The 14,899-nt window shown below is 47.6% G+C and overlaps 3 protein-coding genes across 4 annotated transcripts; 1 reads left to right on the forward strand and 2 right to left on the reverse strand.

Moving 5' to 3' along the window:
* The first annotated feature begins 96 nt into the window (after positions 1-96).
* LOC120445040 (CDK5RAP3-like protein) lies at positions 97-2,012 on the forward strand. The gene is made up of 4 exons (XM_039625129.2): positions 97-185; positions 257-431; positions 487-1,329; positions 1,383-2,012. The coding sequence occupies exons 1-4, from the start codon at positions 180-182 to the stop codon at positions 1,886-1,888; spliced, it is 1,530 nt and encodes a 509-aa protein (XP_039481063.1). The 5' UTR covers positions 97-179; the 3' UTR covers positions 1,889-2,012.
* Positions 2,012-13,463, reverse strand: LOC120445011. 2 transcript variants are annotated; one of them, XM_039625076.2, is made up of 7 exons: positions 12,758-13,463; positions 7,196-8,604; positions 6,276-7,122; positions 6,077-6,209; positions 5,508-5,962; positions 5,339-5,447; positions 2,012-5,274 (listed from the first exon to the last, which is right to left on the reverse strand). In XM_039625076.2, the coding sequence occupies exons 1-7, from the start codon at positions 12,794-12,796 to the stop codon at positions 3,383-3,385; spliced, it is 4,884 nt and encodes a 1,627-aa protein (XP_039481010.1). In that variant the 5' UTR covers positions 12,797-13,463; the 3' UTR covers positions 2,012-3,382. The 2 variants fall into 2 exon arrangements, with proteins under 2 accessions (XP_039481010.1, XP_039481009.1); XM_039625075.2 differs by having other exon boundaries at positions 2,012-5,277.
* A 103-nt stretch (positions 13,464-13,566) lies between these two features.
* Positions 13,567-14,864, reverse strand: LOC120445060 (proteasome subunit alpha type-4). Its single transcript, XM_039625185.2, has 3 exons — positions 14,711-14,864; positions 14,396-14,601; positions 13,567-14,242 (listed from the first exon to the last, which is right to left on the reverse strand). The coding sequence occupies exons 1-3, from the start codon at positions 14,711-14,713 to the stop codon at positions 13,657-13,659; spliced, it is 795 nt and encodes a 264-aa protein (XP_039481119.1). The 5' UTR covers positions 14,714-14,864; the 3' UTR covers positions 13,567-13,656.
* Positions 14,865-14,899: the final 35 nt, after the last annotated feature.

The raw sequence follows: 14,899 nt of genomic DNA on the forward strand, positions 1-14,899 counted from the left end.
ATTAGTTTTGAAAAAAGCGCGATTAAAATTCACAGCTGTCGCAGTGAGAATGCTTTGAATTTCCCAATAGGAACTATTTGGGCAGGTTGTGGTACCTGCTAAGTGTGTAACGATAGCCTGGTCACACTGCCAGCAGCAACAATAATAGAAAACAGTCTGCGTGGACAAACATATTAAAAATGAATGTAAGCATATTATTAACAAAATCCTGGCGAAACTTACGCTCACCAGCACATTATTTGTTGGCGCCCTGCAGGAGTCCGAGATCCCCATCGACATACACACGCTGAAGCTGCAGGACTGGCTGATCAGCCGAAGGATTGTGCCCAAGAATGTCCAGCAGGAGATAAGGGAGATCCACAAGAAGATCAGCAGCGCCTTGCAGGACATGCCCTCCAATGAGCAGCTCATTAAGCTGTTGGCCCGGACAAGTAGGTGCCCAGTGCCACAAAAGGCAGTCCCACTAATGTGTCCCACTCCTTGCAGACATCAACTACTACCACGTGAAGGAGATCATTGAGATCCTCAAGCAGACTGAAAAGGATACGAAAAGCGTGTTTGGCACCTACGGAAGCCAGCGCATGAAGGACTGGCAGGAGATTAGCCGCCTGTACGAAAAGAGTGCCACCTACCTGGCCGAAACGGCTCAGATCTTTGTGCGGAATGTGAACTACGAGATACCCGGAGTGCGCAAGCAGATGGCCAAGCTGGAGCAGCAGGCGGACGAGAGCCAGAAGCGGGCCCACGATCTGAACAAGCCGGAGACCCAACTGCTGGCCGAGCACTCGGCTCTCCTGGAGCAACTGGGCGTCAAGGGCGACAACCTGCATGCGGAGTTCGTCCAGGTTCTAGCTGGACTGCCGGAGCTGTACGCCAAATCCCTAGTGGACATTGCCAAGATTCAGCCGGGCATCGATCTGTACGCCGAGATCAGCGGTAACAAGCAGGCGCTGCCCATTCTGAACCACCTGGTGGAGTTCGGCAACACCACCGTGTACCAGTACATCCACAAGGAAGCTCCCTTGGCCGTCGAGGAGCCGGCCATTCGGCTAAACCTCAGCGAAGGCATCGCCAGCAAGGATGATAATGTTGTTGCTGAGATTGACTTCGGAACGGACGACAACGGCGGAACTTCGTCGACCGTTTCGGCTGAGATTATCGACTACGGGGACTTTGGCAGCGGAGACTTGCCGGAAACCGACGGCGGCAACATCGACTGGGGCATAGAAAGTGCTCCCACCGATGCGGTGGAAATCAACTTTGACATTCCCGTCGAGGAGTACGGAATCGTTGTGGAAGGCACTGGCATGGATGGTGGCACTGCCAAGGGTAAGTACTCTCCTATATTACATTTTGTAGTGGTTAATGGTTTCTTCTTGCAGGTGAGCAGGCCTACACTTTGCTGGACTCGCCCAACTATCGCGATCGCTTCCTGGACGAAATCTACGAACTGGAGTCCTTCCTGCGCATACGTATCTATGAACTCAAGCAGCTGGAATCCTCCAGCGATATCATGTTCTCGCTCATGGACAACATTGCCACCCACGATGTGGAGAGCATCAGAAAGATACTCGGATCCGTGGAGAAAATAATCCAGCAGACTGCCGACGAGCAGACGCGGCACCTCTTCCAACTGAAGCATTCCCCCAAGTATGCCAATCTGCTGGCCACCAAGCTGCAGCAGATGACAAAGGCCGTGGAGAAGTTGCGAGCCACGCGGGAGACGCTCAAGACGCGGACCATTGAGCTGCGGGAACAGCGACAGGAGCTGAATCCCGTCCTTGAGGAGCTGATTGCCCAGACGCGCACTTTGCAGTCGCACATCGAGAAGGATATATCCAAGCGCTATAAGAACCGGGTGGTTAATTTGATGGGTGGTGTTAACTAATGTGACGTGTTGGATGTTTGTTAAATAAACTGAAAAATGGGCAGGACAAAGATGGTTTTGTAAATTTTTTAAAAGAAGTTTATTTTTATTTTGCTATTTTTATTAAATATACAAATTTTATTTATATTGTGTTCTTTCTTTTAATTGCCATTTTGCTTCTTTTTTTGTATCCAGAATACAAACCTAATCATAGTGAAGTTTGTTGATTTAATTTTTTTGTTTTTGTTTTCTGTTTCTTTTTTTTTTTTGTTGCTTTTGTTTTGTTCATAAAAGTATGCTTACACAGTTAACGTTTTAAACTTTCACTTAAATATACAATTCTTATGTTGCTGAATTTTAATAATGTGTAAAACAAGAACAACGCTGTGATTAACTTAAATGTTTTCGGGGGCCTGTCATGAATATAAGGAAATTCATCGAAGAGAAATATTGAATAAACCGAATGCAGTTTTAGAATAAGGGAGCTTTAAAAAAAATCGGAAATGCTATTAGAGTAGCTATACAAGGTTTGGGTGTAAAAAGCCACAAAATGTCGGGGTATACATTGGGATATCAACTAGACTTAGGCACTAATCTAACAAAAGTGTGGCTGGCGGTAATCAGCAGAAAGGCTTCGTAAGTATAATCAATTCGTTAACTAAATAGAAAATAACAAGCACTATCGAAAATACAATTACATAATTATACGGGGAAGATGCCTCATGATATGGTTACAACTTTGTGTGGTCAAAGCGTTGTGTACTTTTTGTTTTTTGTATCATCTCCGTTTGTGATGCATGACCCGAATAAAATCAATCATCTACAACTTAGGGGTCTCCCGAGGTTTACATAGATATCATGTGTACGGATATAATGTTGGATTGTTTTGATTTGATTATACATAAACGCACGCGTATTTGTGGGGCGTTGCATTCATAACTCGTATGGTAAGTGGTAAATGGTAAATAAGCATAAGATTTGTTCGAAAGTTGCTTGTGGTTGTGGTCTGCCATTATTGTAGTTGCTTAGCCTAATATATATGCTTCATATAATTTATATATATATTTATTATTTATAGGTTTTAATTTAATTCTTGCTCTCGCCTCGCTTAGTTGCTACTATGTATATGTCTGAATTTAATTATGTATACATGCTTCTGTTTATTTGATGTATTTTGTAAATGATTACTTTTATACACGTATCATAGCGCCGGTCGGATTAGATATTCTGAGCTCGTTCCGCTCTAATCTTTATATTATTGCTCTTAATTTCAAAAACAAAATCTGTGTGGACTGCCCTATCTACAACGTCTCGCGTTCCCCACTTCCACACATCCACCGTCCCGTCCCGTCTCCCCTTAACTTACAATCTAAACGAACTTGTTCCGTATTCCGTTTCCTGTTTTCGGTTGTTTCTTCAATGAAAAACATCGCCTCTCTTGGCTGGCTCCGTCCACCAGCGGTGGTGGTGAAGGTGATTCGGCGGCTGGGCTTGCTGCTGATGTTGCTTCGACTGTCAATCGTTCTTCACTGGGTGGTAGTAGATTAGATCCGGTTGTTGGCCATGCGGAGGCATTTGCTGCATCATGCCACCCATCATGGGCGGCAGCACACCCTTGCTATCGTCTCCCAGCATCGGATAGCCCACTCCCACTCCCACGCCCACGCCCACTCCGACACCGACTCCAACTCCCGTGCGATCGTACACATTGCTATGGGGCGCTGGCGGGGGTAAGAGGTGCGGATGCAGTGGCTGCTGCTGTTGCGCCTGCAGGCCGTGTGGGTGGTAGGGTTGAAAGCTGTTTTGTTTCTGCTGCTCGCTGACCAGTTGGTCACTCAAGTGCTGGTCGTAGGCGCCTCCGTAAACGCCGCCTCCACTGCGCATCAAACCGCTGCCATATCCTCCGGCACTGTGATGTTGCTGCTGCGCCGCCTGCTGCTGCTGCTGCTGGGCTGACGGCGTTTGTTGCTGCTGCATCAAGTCGAAGTTGTACTCCATTGGCGCGGGATTTGTGTCAATGAGATTCGTTAGAATGCTGCCGATGTTGTTGTAGTTGTGGGGATCACTTGAGTTTGCCTGGCCTTGGGCCTGTTGCTGCTGTTGTTGTTGTTGCTGCTGCGCCGCTTGCTGCTGCTGTTGTTGTTGTGGTTGTTGCTGCTGTGAAGACTGGCTAAAAGCAGGCGCCGGCCACATATGCTGGAAGCTCATCAGATCGCCGGCAAGGGTTGGATCTGGTTGCTGCGGTTGTGGGTGTTGCTGCTGCTGCTGCTGGGGTTTGCTTACTGCTTGCTGCTGCTGCTGCTGTTGCGGAGATGGCGGCACATTCATTGGAAGACCTAGGAACTCGGCCGATTCCACAATATAAAATTTGTTATCCTTGAGCTCAACCTGTTGATTGTTCGGCGGATTTCCAAAGTTCATGTTACCCCAGGAGTCGGTGGCCTGTTGCTGCAGGAACTGCTGCTGATGTTGTTGTGGTTGCTGCTGCTGTTGTTGTTGTTGTTGTTGTTGTACTGGAGCTGGTTGGGGCGACTGCAGTCTCGCATGCTGATGTTGTGGGGAATGCGATGGTTGCTGGTGCTGCTGCTGAAGTTGCTGGGCTGCAGGATGATGGTGAAGCGGCGAGCGCTGGTTGTGGCGATGTTGCTGTTGCATCATCAGCTGGTGTTGATGGTGCATTGGCGGCATGTGGTGAGGAGAGCTAAAGTGCTGTTGGGGCTGCTGTTGCTGCAGCTGCGAAGGATGCGGCGGATGTGGACTCTGGGGCGTGTGACTTCTCATGTGCTGCTGTTGTTGGGCGAGATGATGTTGTTGCTGCTGGGGCTGCTGCTGTTGCTGCTGCTGCTGTTGTTGCTGATACTGGCTGATCAGTTGATGCTGCTGATAGGCACCAGCTGCTGGATTGGACTCAAAGTGAAATTGTCCATCCTGCCCGAAACTATTCATCCGTTGCAGATGCAGTTCTCCGGGTGCAACTCGTGACTGTGGCGGCGCCTGCTGCTGCTGTTGTTGTTGCTGCGGCGGTGGCGGCGTTGGATGTTGCTGATGCAAGGCATTTTGGGGCTGCTGCTGTCCTGGCTGCTGTTTCTCCGCATTAAAGCTCTGATTGTATATGGAATTCTGCTGAGATTCGCTCGTCGACACTGAGTGCTGCGACGTGGACGCCGTGGAGGACTGCGAGCTGTTGCTGCTAACCATGGCCGCATTGAATTGATCTTGTTGCAGGCATCCCGGAGTAGTAGATACCGGCGGTGGCGGCGTCGGCGTTGCTGCGGAACCCTTCTGTTGCTGGGAGGATGCTGCTGCTGCTGCGGCGGCTGCCGCCTGCGCTTTTGCCTTGCTGGTTACTGCCTTTTTGCTTGCTTTCACAGGCGGTGGACCCGGCATGTCCGGTAAGCTAGCCATATCTGCTGAACAGGAGAAAAGTTAAACATAGTTGTAAATTATATGTTTGGTCCTGCACAAGCTTACCTTCTTCGCTTGCTTTGGGAAAGCGCTGCTTTCCCTTCTTAGGAGGAGGTGGCTCGTTTCCGTGCATTGTCTGCTTGTGGCGCACCAGGTGCGTTTTCCATTTGAAGGTCTGCAAAGGCATCACGATAAATTAAATTGGTCGAGCTAAGAGGTTACCTTATAAACTTACCTGATCGCAATAGTTGCAGCAGTGCGGCCTTTCCTCTGAGTGCGACGGCAGGTGCCGCTGCAGCGACTTGGCCGATCCGAAGCGCTTGCCGCACAGCGTGCATTTGCACTCGGACACGTCAACGTGGGCGTTGCTGTAGTGCTCCTTGAGCGCGGGATATGTGAAGTAGGACGAGCCGCACAGATCGCACACGTAGGGTCGTTTGATCTCAGTGTGCAACTGGACGTGCCGCTCCAGGTTGGCTTTCAGCGTGAAGCGGTTATGGCAAATGTGGCACTCAAAGAAGTTGTCGCGCTTGTGAACACGAATAATGTGCTGGTACAGGGCATTTTTCGACTGAAACTCCTCGCCGCACACCTCGCAGATAGCCCCGTCCGCTTTGTGGCCCGTCTCCTCGAAGTGTTGCTGCAGTTTCTTTTGCGGAAACTTAAGACCGCACTCTCCGCAGGGAAAAGCTGCAAATAAAACAAACGTTAGATCACGAATAAACGGACTATAGGCTGAGCTGATGCTCATTCCGTGGAACTCCAGCCAAGAACTTGGTGAAATTTACATTCACGTCGACTCACTTTTGATTTCCTTCTTATTGTGCGACTCCACGTGGGCGTGGAACTGCTGTTTGCGTGAGTACGACTCTCCGCACGTCTCGCACACAAACGGAAACTCCTTTACATGCATGGTCCGGTTGTGGTGGATTATTTCCTAGAAATAAATTGAAGAATCTTAGTTGTCATTCACCAATCTTTGGCTTGTAATATGGCACGTTACCTCCAGCGTGTTCCCGTTGCGCTGACCGCAGTCGTGGCAGTAGCCCGGATGCATTTTGTAGTGGTCCAGGAGGGACTTGCGCTTGCGGTAGGACTTTGGGCAGAGCAGGCAGTTGTAGCTGGGTTTGTCCTTTTTGCTACCGGGAGTCTGCCCACCGCTGCCTCCACTTCCGCTGCCGTGCTGCGATGGTGGTGCCTGAAGGGATGTGCTGCTACTGCTGCCTCCATCTATTAGTTGTTGCTTGGCCGCGTCCAATTCGTCCAGGTCGTGGTCCAGATCGTCGTCGTCCTCATCCGCCGACAGGTCATTGTCGTCCAGCTCGAGGGAGGAGTTAAGCTGGCCACTCACAGCAGGTGTGTCTCCCAGATTCGACAAGGCGGCCAGGGCCGGCATTTGACGACTGTTCATCATAGAGGCTCCGTGTTGCGGAAAATCCTCCGGCATCATCATCATCTGGCGCGGCTGGTGCGGCATACCCACATGCTGCTGCTGCTGCTGCTGCTGCTGCTGGTGCATCATGCCACCCATCATAGACAGCGGATTATTGCTCGAGTTGTAGTGCTTTTGTTGCTGATGAAGCTGGCTGGCGAGGCTCGAGCTACCGCCCTGCATGATGGCGTTGGCTGTCCCATGAGCCGCCTGCCCGCTCTTTATATCCCTGTTCTCCATGGGCATGGACATGGGCATATGGTCTGATGGTTTCATCGACGCTGCCAACTGATTCTGTGCCTGTGGCGTCATTTGTGGGCGGTGTAGACTGACATTGTTGTTGTTATTATTATTGTTGCTGATGCTATTGCTTGACGTAAGGCCGTTGATCACAAGATTTGCGCTGCTGCTGCTACTTCTGCAAGCAAAGAAAACCATAGATCCATTAGTATAAATATTTATAGATATGATAACATTAAATCTGTACTTACAGGTGATGCGAATGATGACTATTGTTCTCCAGGATCACCCCGCCGATGCCATTCCCATTACCGGCGCTCCCACTTCCACTGCTGCTACTGTTGCTGCTATGTCCACTGGCACTGTTCATACTGCCCGCGCCAGCTAGCATGTCATCGATCTCGGGTTCCATCTCCAGACCATCGATCAGACGCCCAGCGCCTACACCCTCGTCAATGAACTCCTCAAACTTCATAATCTCTTGGGCAGCCGACGACAGCTGCGATTCCGTTTCCGACTCCAATTCGGAGTCACCAAACGAAATGGCCGGCAGTTGCTCATGCCGCTGAATCTCCTCCATGTGCTGCTGCTGAATATCCTCCAGCTGCTGCTGCTGTTCTTGCTCCTGCTGGATCTCTTCCTGATTCTGCAGCTCCTCCTGCTGGTGCTGACACTCCTCTTCACTTTGAATCTCGCTCTGCTCCATTAGGATTACAAGCTGGCGTCGTTCCCGCTGTCGGCGCCACTCCTCCAGCCGCTGTTCCCGCAGCTCCTTGAGGACCCGAGTCGAGGGCGTGGATCCCAGCAAGCGTCCATTCACAACAAAATTCTCGTAGAACTGCCGAAGAAACGGCTTGTGGTGCTGACTGAGCGCCAGGCGGAGGAGAGCCCGGAACTGGGCCTTAAAGGCCCGCTCGCTGAACTCGCCGGTGCTGTGGTGATACCGCATCGTATACTGGCTGTCCTCGTGGAAGACGTAGCCATCGCCCAACTGGCCGTGCTCCTCTTTCCGTCGCACACTGGACACGGTCAGGTGCATGTTGTTGGTGCGCTTTCGCTTGACCAGCTTGCCGTCACTGCTGTTGCTGTTGGCCTCCTCATCCCCGTCCAGCTGGTCCTCGTCCTCGAAGGTGGCAGCATACTTCCGCTTGACCAGCAGCGAAACTCCGGACTGGATCAGCTCCAGCGGATCGCCAGGGCCCAGGGCCAGGGCGTCCACATTGTTGCCGGTGTGGAACTGCAGGGATGACGAGTTCTGCGTGTCTGCATCGTCGAGAAAGTCCTCCTCCTCCTCCTCGAGGCACAGGAACTCCTCTTTGCAGGGGATCTTCTCGAAATTCTGGTTCAGATCCGTCGAACCCGCCTCCTCCTCATCGTTCTCTCGTTTGATCTCCGCCTCGCAACCGATGCCCGGTTCCTTCTTCTCCTTCTTGGCGGTCAGCAGCAGCTGGAGCTGCTTCGTCCTCGCTAGCTCGTGTTGCTGCGTCTTGCAACCTGCCCCCCCATTGTCATTGGCCCCAGCTATGTGACTGAACAGATTCCTGACGACTTGGTCGCAGGCCTCCGGGTACTTGCACTTAAGCGTCTGCAGCAAGAATTGAATAGCATCGCACCGCAATGCCGTGTTGAGGCTGTCCAGTAGATTTAGTGATTGATCCACCTGGAAAATAATAGTTGTGAGAAATGCGATATTTAAGAACTTTTATATATGGTGGTGGTGGTGAGTAATGTTAAACATGCATCTTTGATTTAACATTAGGATTTTTTGCTTGCTTCTTGTAATTTATAAATCCCAAATGGCCGCTTTAAGCCCACGGTGCCTAAATTATTGCGCTAGAGGAAAATAAATTACCAACTTCCGCTTCAAGCCGCCCATTTCCATTTCCACGGAGAAAACAACAAGAACCGGAATGTGGTGGGTGGGAGGTACTGGGTTGCGGCAGGGTTGCCACCTTAGTACGGGAGATTTGTTAGTTCCGCTAAAGACCCAATTAGAATCTTCATTTGTTTCAATTAAATGGCAAAACTCTCTCGCAGAGCGCACGCTGATGGAAATAACTGTCGTCAAACGCAATTACTGATTATTATTTTCCAAACAATTTAATGCAATTAGAGTGGAAGAGAGGATGCGGCAGGGAGGGGAAGTAAGAGAGAGCGCGCGCGCTTCAATGAAACGTAGACAGCACGGCGACAGCGACGTCGACTGCGCTGCCCGCGCAAGCGATTAGCACTAACACAGCGACACACAGTGAAACAAGAGCGAGCGAAGATGGCGAAAAATAGTGAAGAAAAACAAAAACAGCAAAAGCAACAGCACCAGCGGAGGCCGAAGAAGAAGCAGAGAAATTAAAACAGCGCACAATTTGTGCTACTTTTCCCCATTCCACAATGTTGCTATTATGTATGTATGTACGCCGTTTGTGTGCCTGTGTATTTGCAGCGATTTGTAGTTGTTACAAACACAATGTGGGGCTGCTCTCCGCCCGCTCTCCTCTCGCAACCCATCCACCCACTGTGCGAGATTGAGAGGACAACAGTGGAGAGGAGACGAGGTGAGTGGGCGGCCAGAGGGGGTGTAGTGGGAGGGGACTAAAAGTAAACGAAGACGCAACCCTTCAAATACCCTACCCATAGTACTGAGTTATTTTGGCTGGGCAGTACCCTTGAACCTTAATTCCAAAAGTCCATAAATTATACGACCTTAACATAAAATAAATCAATAAATATATACATACATAAATTCATTTGTTATAGAACCATATCCTACTACTATAATCTTCCAATGTGGATAACTTAATTAATGGAAGTGTATTTGAGCTTCGGCTGGCCAAACCATAAATATTTTGTTGTTTTTTATTTGTCTCATATCATGTATGTATATCAAATAGTTGGTACACAAACACTTTTGACAGAACTTCATAAGTTGTTTTCGCAAGATAATAAACGCTGATAGATTTTTTGTTTCACTTAACAGTTGTGTATGACATTGTTTTATAATATTTATCGTGTATTAAAATAAATTATGAAATATTGTAGTGGCTTGGTAGTCTACATGGCCTTTATAGCAGTGTATATGATACGTTACTTTCTCTCAGTCAAACCGCTTTTAATCAATCAAGTTTTAATGGAAACAAAACGGTAGTTCTTGGACAAAAGATTTCTTAGTCTGCTAAACGATGGTAACAATTTATTTTCCCCATTCTATCTGTGTGGCAACGCTGCGCTGTGCGTTTTAGTTGTCAATAAAGTTGCTGTAAATTTAGATTGCAGATAACACAAACTAACAAACACAACCACGCGCACATGTGCATGTAAGCATGTCTAAACTTTTATTATAAACTTAATTCGTTTGTCTTCTTAGTGGGGCAAGCGGAGCGCGGGAGAGAGCCCGAAAGTTGGGCTGAAAGAGAAAGAGAGCTTGGGTACGAGCAATGCAAGAGTAAAGCAAATGCCATATTTAATTAGAATTTTTTTGTGTTCTAATTAAATGTTAGTTGGTGTACGAGTATGTGCGGGTGTATTTATGTGCTCTATGCTCGCATCTGTGTACATGTGTTTATGAGAACTAAAAATAACCGAGTGGTAGATATTTTGTTTGGATCGCTTTTTTTTTTGGAGATATCCCTTGCAGGGTGTGGGCTATTCGATAAACGAACATGCCTCCTTCTCGATTTATTCAGGCTTTGTTGCTGCCCAGAAATATTTAGTTCGTTTGCAATTGTTATGTACCTGTTCATTTCTCACATAAAGACCCAAAGAGCTATCTTCGAAATACTTACATATGTACGTACGTACACGTGAGCACATCTACACTAACACGTACTTACGGTGCTGGGATGGGTGAACCGTTATGGGGGGCAGGTGGGCGAGGGAATGACGTTGGCTGCATTTTTAGCAAAATTTATGTTATACATTTAGTGCTTGCCATCTCCCTCTCGCCCACACACACATATTCACACCGAAGCTCTCAAAGTGGAACTCATGCACACGTACATATGTATGTGTCTACATACATACATACGTCCAAATAGTTGTACTAATCAAATAAAAATAGCATTTACATCGCCCTCTCTTTCCATTCCTTTTTTCAGAGTTTTATTAATGAAATTGGCACAGCAAAACACACTGCAATCAATTCGAGTCCATGAGGAAGGGATGGGAAAACAAAAGGCACTCAATCCATGTCGTAAACTCAATTAAGAGCGATAAAAACTTTAATTGTATTACTGCACAACGAAATTAATTAAGGAGTACAAAGAGTGATTTAAGTGCAGACCAAATGACTATTTTAAATAGCCTCAATTAAGTTCAGTGAAATGTTCAGTTTTAGCTATTCTCTACGAATGAGCGAATTTAAATCGGTAAATTTGAATGCCATTGACCACTTTCTTCCCGCTTAATTGCAATAAAATACTTGCTCCACTGTGCAGTGCTGTTTACTATTCTTCTTCTTCCACTTGTGCTTTGCTTCGTACGTTCGTACTCGATTCGCCGTCTTGCTCGCGCCTGCATGTAAAATGCCTCGAATTTATATGCATGCAAGAGGGAAAGAGAACTCCCCATTCACTACCCCTCCTCCCGACCAACCAACTACCACTCTCTCCACTTCGCCCCACAAACAACAACACACAACACACATAGAAAGCGGGAGGGAGAGCGAGAAACACAATCAAATTTTGGATTTTATAGTATTTGTAGTATTAGTATTTATGTAAATGTGCTTTGCTTGTGTGGCCAAAGTAAATGTAAATGTTGTTATAAACTAATAAAAGTAAAAATAAATATTTTCTCGAATATAACGAAGGAAAACAAAACAAAAGTGAATAATAGCAGTGATGAAATGGGTCGAAGAGTGGGGAGTAGCAAAGAGAAGGAAAAGAAAGAGGCAGGGGGTGGGGGGACTACAATTCATTTTAGAGGCAAATAGAAAAAACAAAAATAACATTATGTGGCACTCAACGAAAGGGGAAAGGAAAGGGGGTGGAAGAAAACGAGGAGAAGGAGGAGGCAAATGGAAATGGGAGTGGTATGGGTTTGCCTTTGAATAGGGATAGTGGGAGTGGGCGACGGGAGAGGAGGTGGGGGCGGGATGGAGCAAAAGACTCGGCGGAAGTTCACACAAACACACAGTATTTATGTGTGTGTGTGTTATTATGGGTGGGTGGAAATTGTGCAAGAAGCGATTGTGGGGGCTCTAAATCAACGGAGCTTTTAAAATAATAAAGCAAACAGAAATAGGGGGATTTTTGTGAACCACCCTTCTTCTAAAGCTGGCTACACTGGTCGAAAAAGTATCACAGCTTTGATTTAGACAGTTAGGCCGCCAATTCCCGCTCAAACTCATTAGCTGCGTCTCTTTGTTTACTTCAGGTGCTTCGCTTTTCCAATTGGAGAGCTGAGCGCGATTTGAATGGCGAAAGCAAGAGCAAAACTAAATTCGGATTAATTTTAATCGCAACGACCTTTTCACATTACAGCAACAATAACCACAACCCCAACAACAACAGCAGCTAAATATACAACGAAAACAACAATAATAAATGCGACCAGTGCACACTGTACTTCATTTGTTATCTGTCCTCCACCTCCTCCTCTTCTATCAAGCTCTCTCTCTCTTACTCTTTCTCTCTGCCGCTCTCTTCCTTCCCTACGCATTACACGTTGTTTTGCTGCTCTCTCAATTAGACAGTCGCAGTCACACGGAATGTAGACTGCACACACACTTACAAACAGCAGCTGCTGTATGTGTATGTGAGTTGGAATGGTGGAAAAAGTGGGACGGGATGGGGTAATGGTAAACATTATTTAATTACCAGTAATTTAAAATCCAACTGTGTAGTTTTGTTATCCATTTTGTTGTTGGCTTCTGCATTTGGCTGAATTTTATTTATACGTTTCACTCTCTCACACACACATTTGCACTTACACGCGCACAGAATCTCACTCGCTCACACACACCAACACATGCGTGCGTGTTTTTTTTTTTATTATTTCGATTTTTCTTTTAGAGCCTGCTTCGCGTTTCTTCTTGCTTCTTTGCTGTGGCTCAGCTCTTTTTTTGTGTTATTTCATTCTCCTCTCCTTTGCTTTTGACTTTTCGTACGTCGCTCTCACTGTATTGACACAACATTGAGAAATTCCCATTGGTTTTTTGCCCCCCTTTTTTTCACATTTTTGCGCCTAATGGGGGGAATTTGCAGATTTTGTTATTGCATAAAGCGAGAGAGCACGGTGAATATTTAACAACCGTGCGCCTATTTAGCTCTAGGCTGCTTGCAACTTTCTGTGGCACACACACACACTCACACGCGCGCTCATTGCCTGTTTGCTGCGTATGAAAAATGGTTTTCCAATCCGTTTTCACCACGCGTTTTGCGCGCACTCTCCAATTACGCATAAGCCCCTTCGTAGAAACCGATTAACCGTTAGTTTAGCAAGTATAATTGAATTTTCTATAACAGCAACAGCAAATAAAAAGCGACGGAATTTTTCTCAAAATGTTTTGTACGGTATTTTTTTAGTGACTGCCAATCGTTGGCCATTTTTAGCAGCTCTTCGGTGCGAATGGCAATGGCCCTGTTATCGATTAATCGACCATCCCTATTGGCACAATGATAGTGGGTTTTCTTTTTGAAATTTTATTTCACACACTTCGTTCATCGGTTACAAAAATCAGGATACCCCCTTAATCAATAATTATGCATCCTTGGGATTACTTGGTCGGCTGCTTCGCTTGCTTCTCCTTCTTGGCAGCTTCGGCCTCCGCCTGTACCTTATTGTACTTCTCGATCAGCTTCTCCACATCGGGTTTCTCCAGGACACTGTACACGGTCTTGTTGTCCACGCGCTGCAGCGTGGCCATTTCGACCTTTTCCGGGGTCAGCTTGGTGGTGTCCAGGGTCATGCTGAGCACCTTGATGGCCAGATCCTTGGCGTCTGCCAGCGTCAGTTTAACGTTCTCCTTATCGGCCAGCTCCTGCTTCAGCATGGAGATAGCCGCACCGAAGTTGTTGCCAATGCAGGTGGCCTTCCAACCGCCGTAGTTGCCGCTGGGATCCGACTGGTACAACTGGTAGCCGTACTTGTTGTCCCATCCCATGTAGAGCAGCGAGACGCCGAAGGGACGCTTTCCGCCGTACTGGGTGTACGCCTGTTTGATGTCGCATAGGTGCGACACCAGCTGCTCGCAGGGAATCACCTCGCCGTAGCTAAATTGGTAACGCTGGGCAATCAGACGCAGTTCTGAGGTCAGCACGTTGGCATCGGAGGTGATGCCCGCCACAGAGCAGACCATATTGCTGTGGGACAACAAAGAGGCTTCGTTAGTAATAGATTCATTAAAAAGGTAGTGGGTAATCAAGTGATTTGTCACCGTATGGCAAATTCAACATGTACCCTGTGACCCTTGGATTCGTCATCTTTAGTATCCAACAGGATATATTTGTACTCACTCGTTCAGGCGATAGATCTTCTCTGAAGGAATTGCGCTATCGAGCAATTTGTTTGTGCTGCGGCACTCGGCGGCCAACAGGATACCGTCTTCGGCGAGGATTCCCAGGCAGGTTCCGGCGTGCGAGATGGCCTCCATGGCGTACTCCACCTGGTACAAGCGGCCCTCCGGAGAGAAGATCGTGGTGCGGGAATCATAGCGGCGCGCCTGGAAAAATGCACGAAAGGCAATTACTACCACGGTTGCTATCCTTCCATGGTTATTGGCCCAAATGTGGCTTTCAGACCAAGACCGGCCTTTCGGGTGCGGTACTTACCATTGCTAACGAATATACTAATTTACAAGTTTATTTTGCAAAACGAACAGAATTTACTTGTCATTCAGTGTAGGGTTGCCAGATTGCCAGACGAAGTGCGTCCAAAAGCGGTACCAGGGCTGCGCGATAGAGTTTCAGCTGGCCCTAGGGTGTTTCTTTGTAGTAGGGGTGGAGTGCTCGATTATCCAA

This window comes from Drosophila santomea, chromosome 2R, assembly GCF_016746245.2.
Source record: "Drosophila santomea strain STO CAGO 1482 chromosome 2R, Prin_Dsan_1.1, whole genome shotgun sequence".
NCBI lineage: Eukaryota > Metazoa > Arthropoda > Insecta > Diptera > Drosophilidae > Drosophila > Drosophila santomea.

Coding starts and splice junctions, on each gene's coding strand:
- LOC120445040 (XM_039625129.2), top strand. Junction 432..486: donor TAAGCTGTTGGCCCGGACAA/GTAGGTGCCCAG, acceptor CACTCCTTGCAG/ACATCAACTACTACCACGTG. Junction 1,330..1,382: donor GGATGGTGGCACTGCCAAGG/GTAAGTACTCTC, acceptor TTCTTCTTGCAG/GTGAGCAGGCCTACACTTTG.
- LOC120445011 (XM_039625075.2), bottom strand. CDS start 12,796: ATGGATAACAAAACTACACAGTTGGATTTTAAATTACTG. Junction 5,963..6,076: donor CAATAAGAAGGAAATCAAAA/GTGAGTCGACGT, acceptor TTTTATTTGCAG/CTTTTCCCTGCGGAGAGTGC. Junction 5,278..5,338: donor TCCCAAAGCAAGCGAAGAAG/GTAAGCTTGTGC, acceptor TCTCCTGTTCAG/CAGATATGGCTAGCTTACCG.
- LOC120445060 (XM_039625185.2), bottom strand. Junction 14,243..14,395: donor AAGATCTATCGCCTGAACGA/GTGAGTACAAAT, acceptor GTTGTCCCACAG/CAATATGGTCTGCTCTGTGG.